We start from the raw sequence: 27,707 nt of genomic DNA on the forward strand, positions 1-27,707 counted from the left end.
AAAAAAAGATAATTTCTTTCTGCAACCCAGATGGATTTGGATGTACCTCTAATGGATCAGAGTCGCCGTGATGCAAATGCATATTGATGAGGCTGTGAAGGACACTCTGCTCAAGATTCATACTTTTCACTTAACCTTTTCAAGGAGTGGTGTGGTCAGCATGGCCCTTGGCTATCTGACCATTCGTTTAACCCCTTACCCAAAGAAGCTTAACAAGCACGAGCACCAGGCTCAGTGGGAATCAATGTCTTGGGCGATGTCAATTCCAGTGTCTCTCAATGTGTCCACGCTCTCAGTCTTTTTGGTAATGTGGAATATGTTGCTTTTTCCTGTCATCCAACATGCATAATGTTAAGAGACCACAAAGAAATACTCACAGCAACGCCTGTCTACCTATCCATCAATGTATCTATATTCTATTTGTGCTTCTTCTGCAATCAGGGTCTGCATGGTGCTGCAGCCTATGCCAGTAGAGTTCACCAGTTTATCATAGGACGACCACAAAGAGAGACTTACAAACATTCACACTCACACCTACAACCAACTGCTAGTTATGATGTGATGTCCATGCCTGCGGGCTGTGGGAGGAGTACCCGGAAAGAACCCAGACGAACACAGGGGGAACATACAAACTCCACAGAAAAAGATCCTGGGATGAAAAAAAACCTATAACCTTCTTGTCGCAGCATTAAAAACTGGGGAAATCTTTGATTCTATTGACGGAACGGGGTCAGCTGCTTTCCTTCAAGTACGCAACAATCAAATAATGAGAAAATGTGTTTGAGTCAAGATAGCTATAGGCCAGAAAGATTTGCTTTTATTATTATTAACACTAAAGAGAAAACCTAAACATTTCTCTGCTAGTTAATTTTAAATAAACCCATCGCTTCAGTGTTTTTTATTGGAAAAGCCCAAGCGGCAGGAATAAAATGTTGTGCCAAGATGACAAAAATGGTCATATTAAAAGCAATGACTCAAAATTATGAGAAAGAAATAAGCACAGAGTGATAAACATAAGTAGAAGTAGAATCACTTGAAAAAAAATTCAACTTCCCAGATAAATATTTTTTTGAGGCATTAAACACAATGGCAGGGACAAACATTTGCAATCATCCTGATTGGCTGACATGGCAGAGTAGTGGGTAAACAACCTGCGATCCTATACCAAAATACCGCTAGCGTGTTACTAACTGCCAAGTGTGCAAACCACCGGCTTCTGACAACACTCATTTTTTTTTTCTTGCCCAGCCAACGGAGACATTTTCTCCCATCACTTTGTACAAAGTTCACTTTAAATGTCCCTTTTAATTAAACGGAAGCACACCGTGAATCCCAAACCACTCCACAGCCCTGCAAGAATCAGACCTGGCAGGTGGAGGCTGACAGAAGCTGGTGGTGCCAGGCCTTTAGCAGCGGCAGTGTAATGAGTGCAGCAGTGTTGCAGGAGAGACCACTGAATGATGGAATCACACTTTAATAGACCACCTATTGCGGGAGAATGGCTGTGATCAGCGACTGATAAGAAACGCTGATGGAGTCAGCAGGCTGTCAGCTGACAACAGCTGGGCCTTATGACAGGAACTTGGGAGATGCTTCATTTTACTTAATGCAGTTTACTTAATGTTTCGATGCTTAATATTCTGCATGCATGCATGCCCGCATGCATAGAAATATGGGTGTTTTTTGATGACAGTCGTCCTGCCTCACCCACTGAGAGCGGAACTGTGTTTATGCATTGCCACTAGGAATATCCATTCATAAATCCATTTTCTTTCAACACTTATCATGCACTCAGGGCCGTAGTGGAGAACTGGAGCCTGTCCCAGCTATCTAAGTAGGCAACGGACAGTTTGCCAGTTTATCACAGGGCCAACACCGAGACAAACAAACAACCATCCATCTCAGAACAGTACACGGTGCCCAACCAGCTCAGATTGTCAGCGCTAAAAAAAGGCACGTATTGACGTTGATTGAAATATAATTAGCACCAAAAACATAAGCTCATTCAGAACCTAAAATTGATATCACACATCCTTAAAATGTGTTGAGTTAACCCCTGCCTGATCTTTCTATCATGTCAGTAATAGGAGGAAAGTCACAGTGAGTTTGTCAGCTAAATATTGAAATGTAATTTTTGGATTCTAATGCTAATTCTAGACCATGGTTGAGTATTAAGAGTGTGTCTGCTGCATGTACTTGTAGCTGACATGTAACCACGGCGTTTAAACGGCAACGAGAACAGCGCCTCTGTACCTGTCTGTCAGTGGAGTGATGACTAATCGCGGCGTATTTCCCAGGTATTCGTAGCAGTAGAGGAACTGTGCGTCGCAAATGTTGGCGAGACAGTGCTTCTCCTTGTCGTCCCAGCGGTGCCTCAGCTGGGAGAGCCACACGAAGGCCTGCGAGTTCTCCACCTACAGGGTCAGAACGGACGGAGCAGAGCCTGAGTTGGGTTCTTCAATGAACACAGCGAAATACATGCAATGGTTAAAAAGGCCAAAAGGTTAAAGACCCACGGACTGACTCCTCTGGAAGGATGCAAATCTTGCCTTCCGCATTTGTCCCATCCCATAGGGGAACGAGCTCGAGAATCACTGGGGGATGTAACGAAGTGTGATCAAGTAAATGTTTCAGCTTTTCAGAAACCAACGGCAGTGACAATGTCCATCTTGCTGGTGTCTCACAAGGTCTGAGCACAACCACCTGCAGCTCAGTGTGTCACACCAAGAAGCCTGTCGTTGCAGGTGGCGTTATTTGAAATATCGGGCAGCGCAAGGAGACGATTGTCACAACGGCTAAAAAAACACTGAAAGTACAGAGCCGTCGCCTCCACTTCCTCATGAGACTGCGACCTTCGACATCTAAGGATGTTTGACACCTGCGCAGTCGGCGGCAGGTGCTTTTTTTTTGTTTTCTGTCGCGCGCTGGGCCAAGCCGATCAGGGTTGCCGGCGATGTCGCATGGGCGGAGTCTAATTCCCTGGCAGCGGTCGCTGAGAGGAGGAGCCTGACCAAATGGTACTCCATCATGAGCAGCGTCTCTCAGGCTCTCCCTCCATAATGACCTGGCTCACACTAAGAGGCCTGGCTGGTAAAAGACTAATGGCGCCAAAATGCACCAGTGCCCAATCACTCGCTTGCCTCATCTTTTCAATTGTCGTTTATGTGAAGGTGCTTGGACGGGCATGAGGAACATACACAATGGAAACATTCCATCTGTTGTATGTGGACAGATGTGTGGCCTTCGCTACCCACAACCCTTGAAACAATGAAAGCGATGAATGATGAAATATTACACCCTTAAAAAAATGAATAAAAAACATGATTTTTTCCAGCAGTGCAGCAAAATATCCCCACATTAGGTTTTTGTGGAGTTTTCTGGCATGCAGCACCACTGCACCTGCATCCTATGAGGACTTGCCCTTCACCGGATCCCAACTGGGCAATAAATACTTCAGTACGGTGCAACATTAGCAATGCAGTCCAGCCCAATAATAAAGTGTTACATAAAGTGCACTTCACATTGTACACACAGGAGTGCGGTGTAGTAACACAAAGGGAGGTTAGCCTCCGGCCCTCATCCATATGCAGCATGTTTTTAAAACACTGACAGCGCCGGCTGCTTCCACTACTTTCTTGAGGAGAGTTTCTATATGTGTGAGGTTTGAGAGAGGCACACCAGAGCCCAGGTAGGAAACACTCAGTGCAAGAGTGCAGGGACGCAGGGGCATTTTGCCTGCCGTCTCTGCTAAGTTTTTTCCAATTTCCAATCTAATTCTTTGTGCAAATGCTGCATATGTTTTTTGTGTGTTTAAAATATTTATCTGCTGGACTTTCTGCAGCTTTGAGTAGAAGACTCACATGACATCAGATGCGATGCTCCCCGTTAGATGTCGGCCGACATCAAACTGCTGGTAGTTTGGAAGATTGAAGATTAAACTAGACTTTAGTATGGAAGAGGGTTTTTGAGTGCTACTTGCCACGGCAGCACAAACATTGTTACATTGCAGGGAATAAAAAAATGTCTGAGACCCAAAATCTCATGGGGGAGGAAGCCAAGACACCTTGCTTGATTTGTGTTCCAACAACTCAAGTTCCCACAACAGAAAAAAAAACTTTTTTGTTGCCTTTTGCAAAGACAGAAATCATATTGCAATGTGAAAAGAACAATAAGACAAGATTGCAAGATGCAATGTCTTCACAGTGACCATAAAAAAAATGTTGGAATGAAAGACCTTGTACACTTCAAAACACCCTTCTCTCTCAAAAAGAGATAAAGGGGTTTGAGCCAAAACTTGTTGGGGTGGAGCCAAGCGCTGGGCTCCTTGGAGAACGACCTGCCTTCTTACCTTCTGGCCAATCATCTTGGCCACCACGTCCCTTGCGTGGACGTCGATGGTGCAGATGGTCATGACCTTCTGCCGGTCGCCCGGCGTGAGCTGACCAACCAGCATGGAGATGAGAGTGTTGAGCTGGGACACCTGCTTCCTGTGGTACTCCTTCATGGAGCTGTCATAGCCCTCCTCCAGGCGAGCGAAGGCCATACCCACGTCAGATGTCCACCAGATCTGAGTGCAGGTCAACGCCACCTGATGGAGGAAAAGTTGGATGAACTTGAGCAGCTGTATAGTGGATGAAATGCATTTGGGCGGATTCTGCATTTGAGGCCAGTCATGCTTTCGCTCCTCGGACGTTTACTTCCATCCAATTGAAATAAAAGCATCCTAAAATGAAAGTGCCGCATGAACTGAGCCAACTACTGAATATGTATGCGTCCATATGTTTCAGTGGGGAAAAAAAAATACAAATAAAACCCCAATTTGCTGCATAAGAGAGTCCTTTTCATATCAGCAAGACAGAAAACTTTTGGATTAAGAGAGAAAGTTTGTTGGCCATGACAGTTTTTGCTGATCAAGCCTGAAAAGTCGGCTTCAAAAGACGCGGCCGAGCAGGTTCTATGTGCTCCGGTCATTAGCATGCAAGGATCTAAGCATGAAATTTGGAAATAATCTCTCTAATCTAATTTTTCCTGAGGAAAAAAATGAAAGCGCACAAAACTTCATCTGCAGTCAAGGATGACTTCAGTTTAGGATAAGAGGCAGATATCACTTTTTGAATCCTTTTTTTCCCGTGTGCGATGCTTTCAAAACGTCTGGCCAGAATCTTTCGACAACACTTTCATTCACGTCACCTTGATGTTATGCAGCTCACAGCAATAAGCTTGCAGTGATGAAAGACAGTTCTGTTCCTATCACTGAAAGTTAGATAAGACAACCCAGAAAACTCAGTTAGTTAAAGAGTTTGTATTCCAGGATTCTTAGAAGCTACGTGCATTTATTTACAATGCCCGTGCATTGATTTCTTTTCTTAAGATTGTTTTCTTGAGCGTTTCGTAATGGTTCTGTTCCATCGATCTCGAGATCACTAAACACCTCATGTTAGGTGATTGCGAGCTGCACCATGTGATCCCATATTGTCTGTGATCGCTGCACTGTTAATGACATTGTGTGTGTTCCTACACTGATGTCACTGTATTGAGAGGGAGACGATATACACAGGTGTCGCAGTCAATGAATGGCTTTGTGTTACTTTTGTATGCCGGTCTAACTGAAACTCAAACAACAACTACAGACGTGTTTTGTTTGTTTGCTTGTTTATGGATGTGTCACAAGTAAGGAACACAAAAGTGTGGATACCTGTGGACAATTTACTTTGCAAAAGCAATCCAAACAGGTAGCAATGCAAATAAGTACGCGAACAAGTGAAGTAATGTCTGGCTCAGAGTGTTGCAGAATAGTTTATTTTAACAGCATTGCAAATGTAGTGACAAAAGAATGGACGTCAATACCAATAAAAAATTGGTCGCAACCTTCAAACGTAATGTAACGTAACGCAACTTAACGTAACGTAACGCAACTCAGCGTAAAGTAACGTAACCCAACGTGGAATTTACCCTGCGTGTGTCAGCGCTAATTAAACTAAATGCAATTTTGTAATTTTTCACTTGTGTCAGGGCCTTTGCCACCGGCATCTTACAAATAGTGTTCACATTCAGGACATAGGTGACGGCGCCCTTGTGTGGGCAAACCATCACAATTAACCCCCCATTGACAAAACACAGAAGAACCGTCAAATTTTAAATCAGTTGCTAATCATTTAATTTAATTGGGTACATTAATGATGGCAGTTAATTAAAAATTGATTAATCAATAATCAGTTAATTGTTCCTGATTCATATACATTTCATGATGTATTTCTGTGTCTCCATGTAATTGGAAAACCAATGTACTTCAATCAAGTAGCGATTATATCATGATTAACATATTACAGAGAAAAAGATCAGACCTTTTCACGAGATAATATATCATTATTGTAATTCATTGTATGTGCAGGAGGTAAATTATGGTGGTTCTTTATAACTGCTGTATTCAGAAGGAGAAATACATTGATTAAAAGGCAGCGTCTAATTATACACCTGTGTCAAGTCAGACTCATCACTTAATTTATGACTCTTTTCCGCACTCCTCAGGATGTAACTTTTAAAAATAGACATAAGTCACTAACAGCGGTGTAACAAAACTGACCAGGCTTCAGAAGAATCTTTGGTGTTGCACAACATTCTGTGACCGTATTAGACATGGTCTGAATTGCTAGTCCAGGGAGGGATTTGCTGCTCCCATTTTTTATTTATTTATTTATTTTTTCCTTTTCATAATTTCTTTTTCCCCTCCAGATGGTAAAAGCAGGTATAGGGTGTCGCCATACACCAGTCAATGCTGTTGACTCTCTTTTCCATGTCATTTTTAGCCAACACTGCAGTCGATGTGATATCATTGGAACATGCTTGTGGGGACAAAAAAAGAAGAGGCAAAATAACTCACTTAAATACCTTCAATACATATGCAGTGCATTCAACACTGAGGCGGTCACCGCAGCGAGGCTGGAGACTGACAGCCTCACACAGTTTGTGCGGCCGTCTCCGCGCATCTCACACCGATCGCCAGAAGGATGACGCACTTAATGGGAGGAGACGTGTGAACGCAGCCTGATTATGTACCAAGGTCACGCTTTTTTGCAACTGTCATTTTTTTTTCTTTCTTTCTTTTTTTTTCCCCCCTTGCCGCCGGTTATCAAGGACGAAGTGACAATGTTAACCGATGGTTAATGACGACAACGTTGGACCGTCGCCACGCAAACAAAGCCCAGATGTTGCAGTTTGTTTTTATATTGATTAGAACGTGACCTTTGTCATCACTGGACTGTAAATTGGTCATTTGTTCAGACAGTTGACAGTGTGTGTGTGTGTGAGTGTGAGTGTGTGTGTGTGAGTGTGAGTGTGTGTGTGTGTCTCCTCTCCATATTCAGACCCGTTTCAATCTAATCCCATATCTTCTTAGCCCTGGGAGCAGCAGCGTGACTTCTTCTTGGATGAATCACGTCATAGAAGATGTTTTTTTTTTCTCTCTTTTTTACTTTGGGTTTACGACGATTTTTATTCCAAGCGCACTGATCTCATCAAAATCCCACCACTGATCTGCTCCTGTGAGCCTCTCCTTCACCGACGGAGAGTGTCTGGAGGGCAGCACCACTATCGGTCCAGGAGCTGACTGCATAATGAGCTTCTGCATTAGAAACGCACTGAATGCACAGAGGCTGAATACAGATTTCTATACGCCGTGTCTCAGATACATCTCGCTCTCAGCAACTATTTTTCTGTCACTGATTTATGACGGGCTTCACTTTGGCTTTTATTTGTTTGTGTTCATTTACAATCCACGAGAAAAACACTCGGATCAAATACCTTGGAGCACACAGCTGCTTTAAAAGGTTATTCGGCACCGCGTAATTGTTTCCTCAACTGGAGTTTTCATAAAAACATAAACTTTCTTTTTCAATCCGTGTACTTGGTGTACTATTAGAAGAATAAATAGTAATAAATAATAGAAGAAAGAAACACCAAACACCATCAGCCATGTCAGGCACGTAGTTTCCTTGAGAGCTACTACGAATACGTGCTTGCAGGAAGTCATCTTCATTTCCAGGTGGGGACACACGGCGGTTCCATTATCGCGCACTCAGAGATACATTCATTGTCTCTTCCAGGCCAAACTCTCCGTGGCTACTCAAAGCAATCTGCAGAGTCTAACTGGGGCTCTCCAAAAAACACATATTTCCAACTCGCGCATTTGCTGTTTTGTACTCTTCCTAATTGAGTTCTAGTGCTAGGATGGACCTTCCTGTTCTTCTGATTTAACCCTTTATTCTATACAACGTACATTCGACAAAGACGTGGAGACCGAGTTTGGTCCATATTGTTGATGATAGCATCAGGCAATTCCAGGAGGAGTGTCAGCAGCACGTCCATGATGCCAATCTCCTGCTCCACCAGATCCCATACGGCTCACCATTGGATTGAGATATGGTGACAATCAGGGCCTATTGTACAGTACTGAGAACTCACTGACATGTTCAAGAAAGCAGTTTGGGTTGACTGGAGCTTTGTCATGGTGCTTCATCCTACTAACGATGACCGTCAGATTGTGGTCGTAGGGGGACAAGGACCTGAAGCGCTGCTGCTGGACATGCTCAGCAACAAAGCTCAGGTAGACTGTGGACTTTTAATCTGACGCTCAACATGTACAAAGGCATGCAAAATGACACCACCAGCAAAAGCAGCTCAAACTGTTCCGTCAAGGCACAATGGATCCATGTTTCAATGCTGCTTTTGCCAAATGTGTACCTGTCCATTCACACGTTAAAGCAGAAATTGTAACTAATCAGACAAGGGAATGTTTTCGAATTGCTTCATTGTCCGCTTTCGGGGGAAAGATGCAAACTGTAGCCTCAGCTTCCTGTTCCTAACTGCTGGGAGCAGCACCCAGTGTGATCTTGTGTGCCTCGAGGTTTGTTGTGTTGTGCATTCACGTACGCTCTTCTCTAAACCTTGGATGTAATGCATGTTTTTTGAGTTGCTGTTGTATTTCTGTCATCTGTTTTCCTCTGACCTCTAGCATCAAGATGTTTACAGCCAGAGAACTGCGGCTCACTGGATATTTACTAGAGATGGTTGCGTGTTAAATCCCAGGAGATCAGCACTTTCTTTCCCATTCTAAAGCAAAGCTTGAACTTCAGCAGGTTTAGGAATGTAGACAGCTAAATTGGAGTATCAAACAAAGTGACTCCTGAGTGCAAAACCAAGCATTGCACTGCCTAATTCATACATCGTTAGCTAGAGCACATTAGCTGGTTAGCTAACATTAGCTAGTCCTTCCATTATCTATCACCACTTAATCTGCACTCACAGCCACAGGGGGTTAACCCAGACTAGCCAGCTCACCTCAGGACCAACACACTACCATCCACACTAACACTGACCATTTAGACAATTTAGTGCTAAACAATTTAAACCCAATGTGTGTGTCTTGGGACGGTGGGAGGGAGTCGGAGAACCTGGGAAGTACATGCTGAGTCCATATAGAGAGGAGGAAACCTACACCCTCCTTGATGTGAGGCCACAGTGCACACCACTGCACCGCAGAGCAGGGCAATATTGTAAAATCATCACAAACATCCATGACGCCTGATGCTACCTGACAGAAGTGTACACACAGTAGTGCTTTATGAAAAATTGAGAACAAATGTTGCATTTACTGAAAGGTGTGAAGTGCTCATTCTTGCACGTAAGTCCACTACACAGTTGCACACTTACCAGCATAAACACACACACACACACATGCATGTGTGTGTGCATGCAAACTAAGAGGTCTGCATGCAAGCATGCGCTAACACTTGGTGTAAAGCGAGAGCAGATGTGGAAATATTATCTATGAGTGGCATCGCTGCGATGCTGCACGGACGCCAGTCGAGGGAACGACAGGCTGAGCGAAAGCTGTCGTCTAAATCCGTCCGGATTTACCTGAGCTGGGTAGTCAAACAGCCACTGCTCTCTGGGTTTGTCCTCGTAGGCCGCCACCGCCTCCGTCATCTCGTGTCTCACCGTGGCGCGCATGCTGTCCAGAACCCGGTTCAGCCACACCTCCACCTTTTACACACGCGGAGAGCGAGACGGGCCCAAGAACGAAATTGCCGAAGGGGGGAAAAAAACAAAAAAACATTGGAATGTGTGGCACATGAGCTCTGCCAGGACTCTCTTATCAATAGGCCCTAATGAGGTCATTAATAAGCATTAGAGTTGAAGTGAAGTCAGGCAAATACTATGGGATGTAATGGAAATTTAATGGATTTAAAGGCTTTGATATGCAAAAAGCCCCAGGGGCGGTGACGGACTCAATTTCATTTGTCTTTTTTTTTTTTTCTTTTTCTTTTTCTTTTTTTTTGGAGTGGTGGGCTTTGTGAGATCTCACCCAGGTATATATTTTTCCTCTGCCGCGGAAAATAGAGGGGGGCAGGTGTGAGGATCGGCTCATGTATCTGCCACATTCATCTCAGCACAGCCTCAGTGTCAATGTCAACGGGAGGTCTAATGAGCGTAATGGATGTTGGCCTAACCGCCCAGGTTCACAGTGAATTTTGGGAGATGAAACACTTCCGGCTGTAATTCTACCTGGCCGGTGCAGTCGCAGGGCTGACTGAAGGGGACGTACTCCTCCTCCTTGCTGTACATGCCCACGCCGCTCTTGGTCGGAATCCCCTCTGCGTCGGCCTCGAACTGCATCTTGGCCACGTTGTCAAACAGTTTGGACAGATGCTTCTGGACCTGCGCAAACAGACACAAGCACATTCAGCTCAGCGCCGAGCACGTCGCGCAAAAAGGCGCTGCTCTTTTTTTTTTTTTTTTCCTTCCCCTTGTCGCCGTGCAAATAAATAACAATTCATTACTGCTTTTTTTTGTTTTGTTTTGTTTCGTTTTTTAAACAGACGTGGGGGCAGGACCCGTGTTCTGCAGCATGCCTGCTAACTTCCTCTCAGCGAGATTTAGTGGCGAGTTTGTGCTTAACCGTGATTTATTTCTCTGAGGTTGAAATGCACAACCGCAGCGTGATGACGGTGGAGGCTGAGGAGGGAGGGAGGGAGGGGGTGAGGGAGGCAGGCCGCGAAAACTGTGAGAGACAGTGCCCCTGTGTGGAGGGCGCGGGTACTGCAAGTCGAGCGCTCACCGACTGGCCATTAACAGGAGGGGGAAAAGGGGGTGGTTGGGGTGGCGTGGGGGGGGGGTTCTTGAATATTAAGACTGAAAGTTGGAATTAATTGCTCTCTTCCTCGGGCAAGATTAGAAGAGCCACCTGGTGTGGGTTGGTCCCATTAGACAGGATGTCCAGCAGATCAGCGGAGGAGACAAAGTAAAAGCGGGGGAAGGCCAGACGCTTGGTGTCCAGGTATTCCGTCAGAGCCTTCTCACACAGGGACAGCCTGGAGAGGAACACACAGTCAGTGCGTGTGTGTCTGTGCGTGTGTGTGTGCACTTACCTACCTATCCAACAGGGCACATACAGGTCGTTACACATTCACCACCAGGGGAAACGGAGAGGACATTTTTCAGGTCCCTGCTCGGACATGCTTTAAATCAAGTTAATTTCATGTCGAAAACCCTCTGGTGTGTGTGTGTGTGTGTGTGTGTGTGTGTGTGTGTGTGTGTGTGTGTGTGTGTGTGTGTGTGCACAGAGCACAAACCCTGACAACAGAGGGAGAGATCGCTCACCTGCTCTGGATGTCCTCCAATTTACCAAACAGCCCTGGTTTGTTGGTGGCCTCCACCACGTTGGGCGTTTGATGCATCGCGTCTGCCAGCCCTTTGAAATCTGCATCAATGCCTTCAAAGCGCCTTGAGTCCTGTGGAGCAATTTCACAAGGGAGTCCCAGCCGGAGGAATTAAGGAGAGGTTTTTTTTGAAAAAAAAAAAAAAAGAAGGAAAAAAAATAACCCTCCGGTTTTAACAGCAAACATCTGGGTTTAAGCTCAAACCAGACACCTTGGGAGCAATTAAGAAGTCACCGCGTCTTAAGTTCCTAAACTGGAGGTACAGACCAATTAGAGCTTGTTTCAAATTGACAGACGATATGTGCGAGCTCCCCACGCTTGTCAGGTTAGAACCCGCAGGCCTTCTCGGTGCGCCTCGCTCCCGTGTCGACTCGAAAGCGATCGATTGGCTCGGCGCCGTCACCTCGGGCATCTGCGAGCGGATGTCCTCGGAGCCGATGAAGATGCTCTCCAGGTGCGTCCACGTGCGCTGCACCTCGAACCAAATGGCGATGACGGAGTCGGCCACCGACAGCTTGCCCTGCCACGCGGACACCTCGTCCAGGAAGTGGGCGATGTGCTTGGAGGTCATGAGGTTCTGCAGCTGCACCTGGTTGTCCTCCAGCGTCTCGATCAGCTCCTCGTCGGAGCGCAGCAGGGGCACCTGGGTGCGGTGGTGGGCCTCGTACCGGAACTGCATACCTTGAGTTTTGCAAAGGACACTCTGAGTCACGGAGAAAGCGCGGGTGGAATGATGACGGATGTTAGGATTCGGCCACCTGTCCATGTGGAGTTGAGCTCCGAGAGGACCTTCTCCATCCCCATCTCCTTGACGGCCCTGTCCACGATCCCTCTCACCTCCTCCTCGAAACAGTGCAGGTTCAGCTGCAGCAGGTCAGCCAGAGTTGTGTCCTGTTCAGAGAGAGAACTGTGTTTTACAATGTTTTACATTGTCTGGAACATCTGGAACATTACTTTGTTCGAAAAAATATAAATATATAAATATATTTTTTTAAAGGTTGTCATTGAACATTTATGCATCCTTGGGTTTCATTTAAAACGTACACTTGCTATCGAAATGCTTTCTTGTTTTTTTTGTTTTTTTTATCTACTCCAAAATTCATTTCCATAAATATGCAACAAATGAAGCTGTATTAACATAACCGGAGGCCACTCAGGTGCTTTAGACTTGAGTAGCCCTTTTGCCTGTAAACCTTTTATTCCTTGAAGTAAACACACTCCACATCAAGGAAGAGGGCAGGGAAAAAAAGCATTGTAAATGTTAACTCCATTAGGTATTAGTATATGTACCTCTTGAATCGTCAGGATTCAAATGATTACACTAGTGTATGATTCATTAACTCTTTTCAACCATTTTCTTTTATCCTGCGTTTCACAAGCAACACATAAAAAATGCCTGAAATTCAGTTGTATCTTCTGGTTTTTGGTCTCTCACCATCATGGACAGACTAAAAACCATCGGGAAGGGGACACAGCAATGGCTGTGCATACTGCAGACAAATGGCTCGAAGGGAAAACAGCTCTGCCGCAAATTAAGTAATATTAAATTAAGTAAATAAAGTAATGAGTAAAACGTTTCCATTAAGCTTGCAGTTATTTCACGTTTTATAGAAATTGTTCAACGGGAAAAGACTCCACGCTTGATTACTTTACGGCCCATATAACACAGTTGGATTATGTGAACGTGTTTGCAACTGAATCAACATCAAAACGGCCTTTTAACGAGCTTTAAAAAGCAGAGAGCATGGCGCGAGTAACAGGTCTTCCAATAAAGCACAATAATGACAACGATAATAATGTGGAAGAAACAGTCGATAATGGCAGTAAATGATAGAAATGTTCACTGCATCAGGAAGCTGCGCAAAAGTGAAGCTTTTTTCACTGCTTTGTCAGGGTTGGCCCCTTTTGTGTGCACCACTAAAACATATAATGTCCACAATATCAACAGAAGGAGGCGTGAACCTGGTCCATGGTGAAGCGAACTCCGGTGGCAGCCATCAGCTGGTGCCAGTGTCGGCTCCGTATGGCCGGGTTCTGGAGCTCGGCCACGGCCCGCAGGGAGACGAGAAGGTTCTTCACTTTGCTGTCCAACCCCGCGAAGGCTTCCCACGCTCGAACCTGTCAGACACGCAGTACTCGGGATCAGTGCACGGGGGCTTCTCCCGCTGAAGAGTCGGCTTTCATTTACACGCAGGCGTTTAGATGGGCGCTTCACAGACCTGCTGATGGCAGTGAGACTCCCAGCCGCAGTTAATTGTATAGCCGGAGGGGCAGTGCTGCATACCTTTAGCATTAACTATTCAAATGGCTCTGAGCGAGGCACAATGTACAGCAACGCCTAATTGGCTGTTAATCTAAATCATTAGCCTTTCAATCTTTATGTGCAAATATAGACAAAATGCTAACATATGGCCCTTTAATGCACATTTGAATTTAAATACTAAATTAGGGGTAATGAACCCCTCAGGAATAGTTCAAGTTAAAAAAAAAAAACAAAAAAAAAAAACTATGCATAATGATTGTTTGATTTCTTTGGAATATAATAAAACGCTGGGCGCTCAGACACATTCGCTCTTTTCACAAGCAAAACACATTTTCTCTCAGTTCATCTATCCACCGTCACTGGATAAGTCCCACCATTTGTTCACGTGCCAGAGAATCCCTGTCGACTTGTGGCCAAACCATTTGTCTTGTGTCCTCGTGGTTTTTCCTCTACGTGCACAAGGCACACAAGCACTTTGTAGCATGAAAAGTGTGCAAGTCAATGAAACAAGCGATGTCAAAGATCCCGTCTGGCTTAAACTTAAAGGCGTTCACACAAACCAACACTTTGTGTAATGGATTGAATTAGCTTTTTCAAAATAAAAGCCGCTTTTTAAGGCAGCTGCTGTTTTATGCCAAGAAGCTACTTACGTGCTAGCTAGCGGCTGCAGGTTAGATTTGAGCAAACCTCTCTGGGCGTCGGCTCTTAAATTTCAAACGAGAGCTGCGCTCCTCAAATGAATTGGAACGCCCTCTTATAGCGAGCTGCTGCGCCGCCTGCCTTCAAGTGGGAGTGGGAACATTGGAGCCAGGGTTTGTACAGCTTGGTGCTGAAGCTGGAGGGCTCAAGTTTCATCCATTTTGCCAGCTTTCAATAGACAAACGTTTTCATTTAGTCTCCAGGTGAACGAGTCGCTTCTGGGAGCGGGCAAAGAGACGGAATGCGAGAGAACAAAATCAAAACTGCTTCAATATGTTCTGAAAAACCACTAAAGGAGACCAAGAAGAAAACCTGAGGTGTAAACGAAGGCCGCTGCTATCAGAATGTGAGACATTCTCACATTAAAAGAAGAGAATAGCAGCAGCGCTGAGGACTTTTCTTGATTGACGACACTTTTTAAACGCAGAATGACTCAGTAAGAGTTTGGTTAAACATGGCGGCTCTGCGCTAACACGTAGCTTAGCTTTGATTGTGTTTGACAGAAAGTGCCTTCAATCACCTTCCTCCCATCTCTGAGCCCAGTCTCTGGGCTCTTTGCCAAATGGATGAGTGAGATAAATCCTAACTATTCAGACTTGTCGGCATGCCAGGTGACATTTTGAGACTGTTCACTTAGCCGTGAGCCACTTTTTTCGTGTGCCGCCTCCTCTTACTTCTTTATCCAGGCTGCGTATTTCTCGGGAGAAGCGCTTGCATTGCAGCTCCATTTCCTCCACGTTAATCTCCCTCCAGGAAGTGGTTCTCCACGCAGCCATACTGGACTCCACCAAGTCGATCATGTCCCACAGCTCCTTCAGCAGGCCCACCTCACGTCTGGACAGCCAAGGCAAGGTTTGACAAAAGAAAATAAATCCAAAACGTTAAATGTAAGGAGTGCAACTTTTCACATAACAAACCCAGAATGAAAAACAGCCTCTACAACACAGGCTTATTAGTTTCTCATTTGGCACAGGCTGTGTGTGTTTTCTTCCCTGCTTCCTGCTCTGGGCTTTTTACCTGCATTGTCGGAGCTGTTTGTAGTCGGAGACGCTGACCTCGAACAGGCTGGCAGACTCCACCAGCGAGGCCATCACTGCCTCCCGCTCCTGGATCTGCCGGTGGAAATCCTCCAACATCTGGTAGGGACGCTCGCTGTCAAACCTGGACGGATGCATGAGCCCCCACAGGCAGCCATCACACACACACGCACACGCACACACACACACACACACACACACACACACACAGATTTGCACAGGCCCAGTATAAATCAGGCGGTGTTTTGGTAATGAAGGGCTGCACTTTATGCCAAGCCTGACTTGGCCGCAGCACCGCGAGACCACAAGGCTCCAGCACTAAACGCACGCTGCGACAATTAACAATGACTTGCAGGACATTAATGGGGAAATAATCACCAGGTTATTAAGAGACCAATTACCCACATAACTCATCTGACAATTATACATTATGACGAAGCATCTCCACCTATGAATTAATTATCATTAGGTTAAGATTCAATTAGCCTCGTCGGATGTGAGAGGCCTGAGATAACAGTTCTCTAATTTGGGATAAAAAAAAAAAAAGGGGTGAAAAAAAAAGGAAAAAAAAGCGATGACAGCCTCTGTGTTGCTTCAATGCTCTCCACTGAACTTAGGAAGGAAAACCGTGTCAACTGTTTCATCTTGATTACTGGGCCAACATTGACGCTCTCGCTCTGATTTAAAGCTACATTTCAGCCTGCTGATCCTCAGCGAGAAAATTTCTTGATAACCGACCATCATCAAATCGCCTCCAACACATAAATATGTGGCCATATTTATCAGTCACTCGTGTTTATGGGGCACAGCAATTGATTTAATGAAACACATGTAACTGAAACTGTCTCAACAGATGGTTTGCTGTTGGCAGTAATATTCCCAAATTGGCTTTTAAATCAATTTATGTCCGACTGTCCAACTTCATTGGCTTGGTCCACTTTTGAGAAATTGCGTGCAAAAACACGTTTTTCTGGAGAGCAGCCCTTTTTGATGTCATATAGGGGGCTGGGGTAGTTCTCTCAGCTTAGCAGAGGGAGGTATCCAAGCGGTTTGTTCCTCCTCTTGGCCAAACTGGTTTTTGTCTTAGTAGAGTTGATCTTCATCATTTTGCTTAAGTTTGTAAATTAAAGTAATTTTTTTCATAAATGTATAAAAAAAAATGTGTTTTTTTTTCTGACATTTTCTGACATTTTCTGCAAGTTTAATGTTACTTTCTTTTACAGTCAGCTGTTGAAAAAAATGCTCATCTTTATTACATGTTAGAAGTTATGCAATGAAGAGGCATCAGGAATGTAATACTTGATCATTAGCCTGGCTGGTGCTAAAAAAAACCTCCTTTTTAACTTATTGCTGACATGTTTGACCTTCCATATGTTTTTAAGGGAACAAGGCTCAGAGAGAGAAACTCCCGCCTAGGGCTGTTTCCTCTGAGCCGTCAGAGGCATCGCTGCCCTTTGTGACACCACAGAAGTCCGATTTCCTGGACTGCATGTTTTAGCGCACATTTTCTGAAAAGACTTCACGCATGCTGTACATCCTCTACTGCTACCTGAAGGGCCCTCCGGTCCGGAAACTCTCCCTGAAGGTGTGCTGCTCCACATCGAACGAGGCGCACTTCCGACGCAGGCCGGCCATCTCGATGGCCTGCAGCGGCGCCACCTGCTGTTTGACCAGCGTGGCCTGCTTGCGCACGTTGTTCCACTTCTCCGGCAACTCCTGCAGTGGGACGGGCAGCCAAGCAGACAGACAGACAGACAGACAGACAGAGAGGTGGGGGAGATACGGAGAAGGAGAAGAAAAGCAGCGCCGGCAGGAGTGACAGATGATAAATTGCCAGGAGCCGGAGAACAGAGAGGAGATGGGCAATTGAACGGCACAAAGAAAAAGTAATGTCCCTGCCACAGCTGGGGGAGGGAAAAGAAAGAATACGTGGCAGTAAAGAGAAGGTGACGTGACAGAGAGTCGGCTCCTCACCTCCAACTGTTTATAGACGATGTCGGGCAGCTCCTGCTCGTAGACCTTCAAGAGGGCGATGGTTTGCTGCAGCGGCTCAAACATGGAGTCTGTCATGTGTTGTCTTTCCTTCACGGCCAGCAGGTGACCCATGACCTCCACCAGGCCGCCGTAGTCGCCCTCCTGCACACTCTGGCTCAGGCCGGCCGCAGCCGCGCTGATGAAGCTCTCTAGATCTGAAAGACTGGAGGGGAGGCGGTGGGAGAAATGTGATGGTCTCCTCAAGGACAGGGAGAAAATGATGGGAAGTGCAGAAACTACAAGCCATTGAGTACAAACACCAGAGCAGGGGTGGGAAACTTTTTGACTGCTGGGTCACAGCAGGTTCTAAAATGCGACAGAGGGGCCGGAGCAGCAGCAGATGGCTGGAGTGTTTTGGTGACTCACCTCATAGGAGGAAAAATATATCATGTGATATGTGGAAAACGTGCTTTCATGGCAATTGAATATGAATAAAAGGGTTTCAACAAAATATGTACTTTCGAAGCCCCACAGTATTTAACTCTTTATTGAAATTACTCTTGAAACACTGAAAGAATGGAGGAAATTCAGCTATTTTATTATTTACTTAATGTTAACATAATTTCTTCCAGTTCAGAAAACCGGATTAAAATGCTAAATGGGCCGCATATGGTCCCCAGGCTGTAGTTTGCCCATGCCTGCACTAGACAATATGTTTGGAAGTTTGGAAGATTGAAAGAACATTTTCTTGCTGTGCGAAACTGGCATTCAGCAAGACAATCCTCAGGCCCAGTCAGCTCCCAATCTCAAAATATTTTATGACATCATTTAATGAAGCTTTAGCATCAGCTGCTGTCAACTTGCCGATCTCTCATTTGGAATGTGTTTTTTAACTGGCTTGATGGCGAAATACTGGAGTGCACCTATACTCACTCATTGACAGCAAGGAATTCTAGGTGTGGATGTCAGGGAAGAATGATTATACACTACTCAAAAAAAGTTAGGAATATTCAACTTTTGGGTAAAATTGATGGAGAATACTAAAAGTTGAAATTTACAAAGTTTGAAAAGTTTGTTAAAGTGAACTCTGTCATGAAAGTAAGGCAGTCGCAGCATGGATAATTTCCTCATCTCAAACCACAACAAAACATCAGTCAGTGTCTCAATAATTCATCATATGACCTTTTTGTGAGGTGTTCTCTGAGTCCCATGATGTCCAAATGTAAACATTATTAACAGGATCATCTAAATACCAACCAGAACATGATGATGGCTGATTCGAGGTCAGGCTTGTGTGTCTGTGAAGGTTCATCTGTTCTCCAGATCACCGTAGTATTGAAAGTTAAGTTAAGGCAACGATCCAGTTGCCTTAACTTAAATATCCAGATTGGACACTTATTTTTGTGTTTTGTTTTTCCATACTTAATCTTAAGGTTATGGAGAGTTTTAGGATTTAGCATTTTGAAATGTCCTTACAAAGCCCCAACACCCCAAACTTTAGGCGAGTAGTATAAAATAATTAAAAAAAAAACTACAACATTATAAATATTCACAATATATATCTGCTGGACTTCACAAGCTGTAGAAGCCTGAGCATCAAGTAGGTAGAAAGCGTATGATCTCTATTCACCAGTTCAACACTATGAATCAGCACTGAGGTACCTCTACCCACCTGTCAGTCACATGGTCAATGAGATGCTGTTTGAACATGAAGCTCCACTTTTTGATAACGTTGAGCAAGGCACTTTTCATGATGCGTCCGTCCACCCTCATCCATCCGTGGAACACCTGAACCGGCTCCATGGCTTGCACCTCCACGTAAATCTTCTCATACCTTGCAAACGCATTTCAAACACAACTCAAACCCTTGTTTGTATGTTGTAACTACACTAATGGAACCCTTAAGATGAACCCTAGCCAGATGTTACAGAGGAGAACATGTCGCCTGAGTCGAACCCACCGGTCCACCTGCTCCCTGAAGTTCTCCAGAGTTGGCGGGCTCTCCGGGAGGCTTTCCTCTGCAAAAGCCTCCATGTCTTGGCTGCTGAAACCTCGACCATACTGCAGAAAGTGACGCATGAACTCCTTCCTGTCGTCCATGTAGAGGTAGCCGTAGCGCTCCAGGGAGCTGCGGAACTCGCAGCAGGTTGCCATGACGCCCTGCACTCGCTCCATGAGGAGGTGACGCATCTCGGCCAGCTCGGCCATGGACTCCACGTCGGCCTGAGGGAACGCGAGGGAGTGATTGCTGCAGCAGGTATTAACTCGTGAAAACAACGACCGGTCGCTATACCTGGTAGTGGGGGGAGGGGCTGCGCTGGGCCAGGCGCGGCACCAACGAGGAGATTCTGAACACGTCGTCGACGAGACTCTCCACCAGCTCGAAGAAGCTGTCACCTGCCCCGAGCTCCAGAGGTGGAGAGAACACCATGTCGGGCACCTTCAGGTCCAGTTGGGCTTCAAACAGCGGAGCCACAGGTGCCCTCTGATCTGCACTCGCAGGGAAGAATTACAAACTTTGTCATGAATATGAGAAAACAAACCTAAAGGGTTAAGAAGGGGCAATATTTCTAAGACCTTGTATTCTAAATTTGTTTGAATTCTCTATATTTAAACGTAACAAATAATTGTTATTTAGATCAGGCATCAAAAAATTAATTTTGTACCCAACTGTCAAAAATTCCTTATAAAAGTATAAAGGTTATACCACCAGGATTCAGTTCTAGGCTGTGTGAGAGAGAGCAATAACACAAAAAGAGAAAAAAAATAGAATAAAAATATCAATTTGAATATCTTTCGAGACTAACGGACCACTGCAATACATATATTGCACATGCTAATACAGCGATGGCCGTAAATTTCCGTTCTATTGTGCAGCCACAGGGCACGTGAGATGAACAAACGCTATAAAATGCATTGCTGCACAAATTACACAATAACACCAAGGAAGTTATTGCCGCTCTGGTTAATAGCTTTTGCATGAAAAAGAATTTGGATGGTTTTGAAATGCAGTAAAGGTTGCAGGCTTCCAATACGTGCTCCCAAATAGCAATCAGCTTGCAATAAAAAAGCAACAGAATGAGGGTCTACATCACTTAAAATCTAAATCTGAGGGACGGAGACGAGCACTTCCTTCGCCTTCGCTGTTCAATCAGTCTGGCAAAGAAATAACAGAGTCTGGCGGGGAAAACACACCCGTGATCGAATGCAGATGACAGAAAGAATACATCCGTGGCAAGCTTCAAGCCCTAGAGGTTGTTTTCCGACTTTATCAAGTCTAAATATGAAGTGTGACCCGCAACTGTGGCAATGCCCCTCCGTTTTACATAACATAGTCACTCGACCGGCCAACTTATTCTGTGCATTATCTCTGAAAAGCCGCTGAATCTCAACTCACGACAGAACTGAGCGACGTTGCTTGGCTTGGATTTCCTCCTGGCGAAGTGACGCACACCAGGCTGCGGTGTTATCAATTCATGACGTTATGATATGGATTAGCGGAGTGAGTGGAAGGCCTCATAGACAGGAGACGCAAAGAAAAATGCACGCTGCTGCGTAGCGTCCCCAGAGCTGGACCCCTCCGGAGGACTGCGGCGCCGAGATATTTCCAGGTCACTTCACCCTCGACAGAACCTCCCCGATCATGAAAGGCCGTTTGAAGACGCTGAACGAAGAGGAAGGAAACATGTCGGGATAAAGTCCAAGAAGAAGAACTGGACGCGGCGTCGGCCTGGCAGCAGCCCATCTGGAACCTCGTCCCAGTCCATTTGAAATTTGTTGACACAACTGCTGCCAGCAAAGCCAGTCCAGGCCTCTTTTTTTTTTTTTTTCATGTGTGCAGCCAGCAGAGGCGAAGACCCCGACAACATGGCGATCCCCCTGGAGGGCATGTTGCTAAAAGCCTGGCAGCGGCGGGGGAATGTTGTCGGTTCGCTGTCGAGGCAGGCTAGCAGGGCCGCAGCATTTCTTTTTTTTTTGATACCGCGTTTAGACGTTTGGCAGCTCCTGTCTGGCTGTGCGACAACAGTGGTAGCACATTCATAAAGGAGGATTCCATCATTGGGGAGACACTATTAAGGCTGGGCCCTGACTTGAAATATATGGTCATTTGGAGCCGGCTATAAACGGACGGCTCTAATCTCTCCAGCTGATTAAAACGTGGCAAAGAGCAGAATGCACTTCAGTGCATCAAAACACCGGTGCGGCACAAAAAAAAAAGCAAACTCCTTTGCAGTTCTTCACCCAGCTGGTCCAGGGAAACAAAAAGAGGTTTGAAGAAAAGACGGCTGAGGTTTTTTCTTTATCTTTGGAGAGAAACAAAAGCTTTAATGCCATCTCTTCTCAAACGGCACACTATTAAAGCCATCAGGGCTGTGAAATATATTCCTAAACAATCAATGCTGCGCACAGAAAGAAAAGCTTATTTAAATTAGTGAGCGATGAGATTGTGTCCCCGCTGACGCACCTCAACAACAACCATTCACCGCTGAATGGCCGATGATGGTTGGAGGGTTAAACCTTGCTGGAGCAAAGAGAACAAAGCAACTGTAGAGGGAGATGCCCTGATTCAGACGCATTGATGGACTGAACAAAACATGTTGTATTAAAAGAATGGATGTTTATTACTTTCTAAGTTTGGCCAAAGGGGAAATGAAAATGTAAAAAAAACAAAACAAAAAAACAGCCTTAGCATTAAGGATACAAACACATCCCTCTGATCCATCGTATCACCTTCACAAGGTTAGAAGAGTTGGAATAGTGACAACGTGACAAACCAGGTGGTGCAAATGTAGCTTTTTGGTGAGTGCCAGATGATAGGGAGGGAAGAAAAACATCAGGAAACCTTATCAAGGTTCCACCTGACCTGTCAGCAAACTACATTTCTGACCCTGTGAGATATTCATCCGAGCCTCACTGATGACCCTGTTATATAATGCTGGTGGCGGCTGCAGTGTTGAGTCTTAAGTGGGGGTCACGAGGGCGACACCTTGGTGCGCTCAAGGCTCCTTATTGCAACCGTACGACTCGACTGATCGGAGAGTCAGACCGTGAAACCTGTGTGTGTGTGTGTGTGTGTGTTCCTCATGCTCTCCCCCTCTTTGTTTTCATTTTCTTCTAACCCACAGCACTATTTTAGAATGTCCATGCATATGCACTGATATTGCTGATTCACTGACCTACACACCTCATCTTTGCCCCTTTTGTTGTTTAAGTTATGTTGATAAAAAAAAAAACAACCTTTAATTTGCTGCATCGACCATGTCGGCAGTTTTCCCAGCAGACAATGGAGCCCCAAACAAAACGGAAACACGACCGGACCCAAGGTGCTAAAAATATCAAGCTATAAACAAGAGAATGTCCTTCTCCTCTTCCTCCTGCGAAACATCATAAATATGCATGTGTGTGTCAGCCCACCTGTGTTATCCAGGAAGAACTTCAGCGAGCACTCGATGCCATTGAAGAAGCCGTCGATGACCATGTCGTCAACGTATTCCACGTAGGCCCTCCACTCCTCCGAGGCCGGCTCCCCTCCGAGCAGCTCCAGATTTTTCTAAGACGCGACAGGACGTGAGGCTCACGCTCGACAGCCGCGGCCCGTTTTTTTTCGGAGAATAGCCGTGAAAGATTTCAAAGCAAATGGGGGAAGTGCTGACTACATAATAAGCCCCTCGGAGTGATGAAACACGGATGAAACCCGAAAGCCCGTCTGACACGCAAACGCCAGCGCGTGTTTCCTCCCCACCTTCAGCAGGAAGTGGATCTTCTCCCCGGAGGAGCGCACCAGGCTGTAGAAGCTGTCCAGCCTCTCGGCCCTGTCCTCCAGGCTGAGCAGCGCGTCTTTCTTGCCGTCCCTCCTGTCGAACGCAGGGACGGCCCAGGCCCGCATGCAGCTCTGGATTTCCTCCACGTTGTCCTTGGCTCTCTGAAGTCGGCTCTCCAGGTCACAGACGGAGTCGCGCACCTCCTGGATGTACAGCCAAATGCCTGCAGGGAGGCGGATTAAGGAGGCGGGTGTGCGACTGTTCAAAGACGCAAGACTTTCTACTTTGGCGATGTGCAATACGGCCGTAAACGCCGTCTGTGACAGATAGGCAACTTGAATATGATTTTTAAACTTTGAACATGCTGTGGACTGGTGACTGAACAACTGTAACTGAAGTATTAGAGTGGGCTGACGTAGTGCCCAAATAACAGGCTGACTGGGTCAACACTTGTTGTATTTTTCAAATCTGGGCCATTTCGGCCCCTGAGGTAGACAGTAGTACAGCTTGGGGAATCTGTTCAAGCACATCCAAACACTCCAAGGAGACTCTGACCACTTTGAAGCGAGCCAAGTTGAGACCACCAAACTAATTCCCAACTTCCTTGTTTTCATATGGACACCATGAAACAAGAAAGAGGACAAAGAAGAAAAGGAAGTGATAGTGGTCTTGTAACTGTTATTAATTGAAAAATCCCAAAACTGAAAACAAAAGACACAATCACAAATAAAGTAATTGCAAAAAACAAATATTGGAGATCGCATGAATAAGCAAAGACATAAAAGGTCCAGTGTGATTTTCCTGATTTTTCCTGATCTATAATTTTTTATATTTGTCAAAGCTTAACATACAGCACATTAATACATTAATAAAAGTGTATACTTACAATACAATACAAATCAATTGGTTTTCTTGCCCAGAGAACAGCTATTATTAATATATGAGAAAATAAATAGATGAAGGGTCTTGCTCCCAGTTGGCTGCCATTTTGCACCACCACATTTCTAAGGAAGCCTGGTGTGGACAATCCAGCTGCCTGACAGCTGCCTATTTAGGGTGACTGCTTGTGCCCTCAAAGAAACCAACAAAGAAGAAGGTGGATCAATATCAAGGTTTGTGTGTAGGCCACCGTAGTTCACTGGTAAACTCGGGAGAGGGAGGGGGAGTGAAATAGTGCTGCAATCTAAAACATAACCACTTGATGTTGCTGTTTCGTCTCAAAATCTCTGAGGTTTCAACACTTAACTTTTAACTTGGTGATTTCAGACGTTCTCAGGTGGGTATAATTGACACTGCAGTGACATCCGCTGAACGCTGTGGACCCTGTGTCAGGTCGGCCATGCTTGTTTTTATTTCTTGTTCCTCAGTCAGCTCACTTCTTTATTGGCTACATTTGTTTCAGGGACTCATGACTCAAGAGTCGTCCTCTTTCTCCACACACATAGAAGATTTTTAAAGTTTACAAAGTTTAATAATTGTTCATGATTATCGGCCCTGAGACTTTTCCAGGGAGATTATCTGGACAAATTGACTCTTAACACACCTCTGACATCAGAATAATCTTATAGGATAATCTTATGAGACATAAGATCATCTGGTGTTTGCCGACCTTGGCTGTGAAGGGGGAAAATCGGAAAAATCAGCACGACTTTCTTTATTTGTGTACCCCGCTATATCTCTCTCTCTTTCTGTAGGATTTCTCATCTTGCTAAGGAAACCCAAGGTTTCAGCTGGGAGCAACCTACAAATAATAAATGAAAGTTTCTAAAGGTAAAATCTAGAATAAAACTATATCAAATCAGATTAACAGTTTTGACTGATTTGGCATTTGATACCAGGACTGCATAGATGCATGCAAATCAAGTCCAGACATCCTTTAAAACTGGAATGAAGGGAATGTTGGACATTCACTTCAAATGAAGCCAACACTGAGTGTTGCTGAAGCCAGGAGACATACAGCACTGACAAGACGGACAATCTCTGCACTTTCACCAAATAAATCTACAGCAGACCAAAAGCCCTAAGCAGCCTCTGCTAAGTATTCTGAATGCATGCAAACACACACACACACTGTCACAGAGTGATGGAGGCTGTGTGTGTGTGTGTGTGTGTGTGTGTGTGTGTGTGTGTGTGTGCACCCCTGCTGCCTGCTCTGCGCTGGGACTCTGAGGTTATTCCCACAGACAGTCGGGTGCATTAGCTCGCCCAGCGAATGCTTCTCATCCCCGCTACATTCTTCAGGGAATCCTCGAGTCGAGGAGATTAAAAACATGACTGCCAGCGAGGCATCAAGCAAAGCTTATCAATGATTGAACACCTTTCCTACACTTAGTTTATGTTTTCAAAATGCAAAAGCTATTTCTTCCGTGGCGCAGCTCAGAGCACCCTGCTATCTCCTAGAATTTATAAGATAAAGGAAAGCACCTGTGGATTTTTGCCCAGTATTTACCGGCTCAATTATGCTTGCAAAGTATGAGACCAATAGCATCAGTTTCGGTGGGAAGCTAAAAAAAACGTGAGCATTTTTGGCTGCAATTCTCTAGCGTGGAATGAAACAAAGATCAGAATAGACACACACACACACACACACACACACACACACACACACATTATCTTGGATGACAAGGTCATCAATTCTGTAAGGACACAGAATCCTTTTTTTAATGGAAGGTAAAGTGCCATTCACTTCAGTCTGATTAGCAAAAGCTACACATTGCCTCCTTCAAACAGACGCACTCACATGGGAAAAGTGATTCGGTCGTAAGGCACAAATCCAGCCTTTTGTTATTCGTTCGTTATTAGGATTCCAAAAACAAAACATGTCTCATTATCTGACCTTGGCTGTTCCAGTTCAGACTCCCCTCTGCCTTCCTGAGCTGGGCGTCGATGGCCTCCAGCTGGGCCTGAACCAGTGGCTGCTCCACATCCAGCACGGAGCTGGTCACCTGCAGCCAGGCGGCGGGAGGAAGAGAGATGCGGTGGAATACTTGCGTGCGCAGAAGATATCATTTTAATAAAACCTCGGTGTGGCCACCGAAAGGTCAGACATAAGCCCAGAGCATGAGGACAGGATGTCGTCCTCATTAAAGCCACTTTTTCCTGATGCTTCCCTGTCGCCGTGACTTAATTGGTGTTGAACTTTAAGCAACCTGAAGCTGTTTTTTTTTTTCTTTTTTTTTTTTTTTTTAATATGTAATCATCTGATTGAGGCAGCGGCTGTATGCGTGGTGGAGCTGTGTGGGAGCCGTCCTCCGTGAGACGGAGTTAATTACATCGGAGATTGTTCCCTTCATTGTTTAATGCCGCTTTATTAAAATTGCCATTTTGCCCCTGTGCCTGTTTCCCATCAAGGCCAACAAAAGAAAGAAGTGTTAGATAGCATCTGTGGATAATTTGTAAGTAAACACAATTAAAATCCTTATTAGAATAAACAGGGAATTAAATATGTCTGTTTAAAAACTCTGTGTACCCACGGAAATCAGTTGAATAAATTCAACAAATGCAAGTCATGGTTTGAAATCTCATTTACAAATTGCATGCAAATGCAGTGTGTTTTCACTGCCGTGTGAAGTTCATTCTTAGCTAACCTTATTGTATCCGGCTGCTGTTAGCTCCAGGTTGGCTACATGCTGCCACAGCTGCCCCCTGGTGGTGTAGATCTGCATTGCGGTTTCAGGGATGGCCTCGGCCTGTCTGGCCTCCAGGTACTTTACTTCCCTCAGGACAGATGCCAGCTGTGAGCAGGAGTGAAGTCATGGGTTTATCACGAAAAACAGGGAGATATAGAGACATTCACCATGTGGTGACTTGCTGTCGAGCTGTTAAGCTACTCTTCCTCCTGACAGTCACCTAGCTGTCCTGCTTTCACAGCTGCTCTGGAACCACTGAGGGAGGGGCGCTAGGAGGACCATCTAGCTCCAACTCTAAGCTAGGGCAAGACGCTAAAGACAATATTAATCGCCAAGGGTATTATTTCCACAGAGGTGCATAGAGTCGAATGACAGCAAGTAAAGTTTTTTTTTTTTTTTTAAAGCACAAACTTCACAGATGCCACAGCATCTTGCTTCAAAATAATAAGAAGGAATATTTTGTGAGAAGATGAGAAAATATAACGACTAAGGGCAGTGCGATGCGAACTGCGATTTATCTCAAAAATAATAAATCACTTGCGCCCCGATTCTTGGGAATGGTTTATTGGCAGCAGCACATCAAACATCCTGTCTTGGATTGTTGTGCGTGTGTGTGGGGGTGTGTG

The 27,707-nt window shown here is 45.2% G+C and overlaps 1 protein-coding gene across 3 annotated transcripts in view; it reads right to left on the minus strand.

Annotated features, from left to right (window-relative positions):
• The window catches only part of dnah9 (dynein, axonemal, heavy chain 9), a 156,519-nt gene that overhangs the window by 113,863 nt on the left and 14,949 nt on the right, over positions 1–27,707 (minus strand). For all 3 annotated transcript variants that reach the window (XM_076033699.1, XM_076033698.1, XM_076033700.1), the window contains exons 13-32: positions 27,040–27,186; positions 26,289–26,397; positions 23,434–23,675; positions 23,106–23,241; positions 19,984–20,180; positions 19,651–19,913; positions 19,363–19,524; positions 17,691–17,913; positions 17,266–17,432; positions 15,697–15,840; positions 15,354–15,513; positions 13,680–13,835; positions 12,476–12,608; positions 12,121–12,398; positions 11,659–11,789; positions 11,243–11,369; positions 10,564–10,716; positions 9,916–10,041; positions 4,349–4,588; positions 2,254–2,414 (exon numbers count right to left, since the gene is read on the minus strand). In XM_076033699.1, the coding sequence (XP_075889814.1) occupies positions 2,254–2,414; positions 4,349–4,588; positions 9,916–10,041; positions 10,564–10,716; positions 11,243–11,369; positions 11,659–11,789; positions 12,121–12,398; positions 12,476–12,608; positions 13,680–13,835; positions 15,354–15,513; positions 15,697–15,840; positions 17,266–17,432; positions 17,691–17,913; positions 19,363–19,524; positions 19,651–19,913; positions 19,984–20,180; positions 23,106–23,241; positions 23,434–23,675; positions 26,289–26,397; positions 27,040–27,186 (3,455 nt within the window). The remainder of the gene's footprint in view (positions 1–2,253; positions 2,415–4,348; positions 4,589–9,915; positions 10,042–10,563; positions 10,717–11,242; positions 11,370–11,658; positions 11,790–12,120; positions 12,399–12,475; positions 12,609–13,679; positions 13,836–15,353; positions 15,514–15,696; positions 15,841–17,265; positions 17,433–17,690; positions 17,914–19,362; positions 19,525–19,650; positions 19,914–19,983; positions 20,181–23,105; positions 23,242–23,433; positions 23,676–26,288; positions 26,398–27,039; positions 27,187–27,707) is intronic.

This window comes from Nelusetta ayraudi, unplaced genomic scaffold, assembly GCF_046127955.1.
Source record: "Nelusetta ayraudi isolate G7.1 ecotype Tasmania unplaced genomic scaffold, CSIRO-AGI_Nayr_v1 ptg000042l, whole genome shotgun sequence".
Lineage (NCBI taxonomy): Eukaryota > Metazoa > Chordata > Actinopteri > Tetraodontiformes > Monacanthidae > Nelusetta > Nelusetta ayraudi.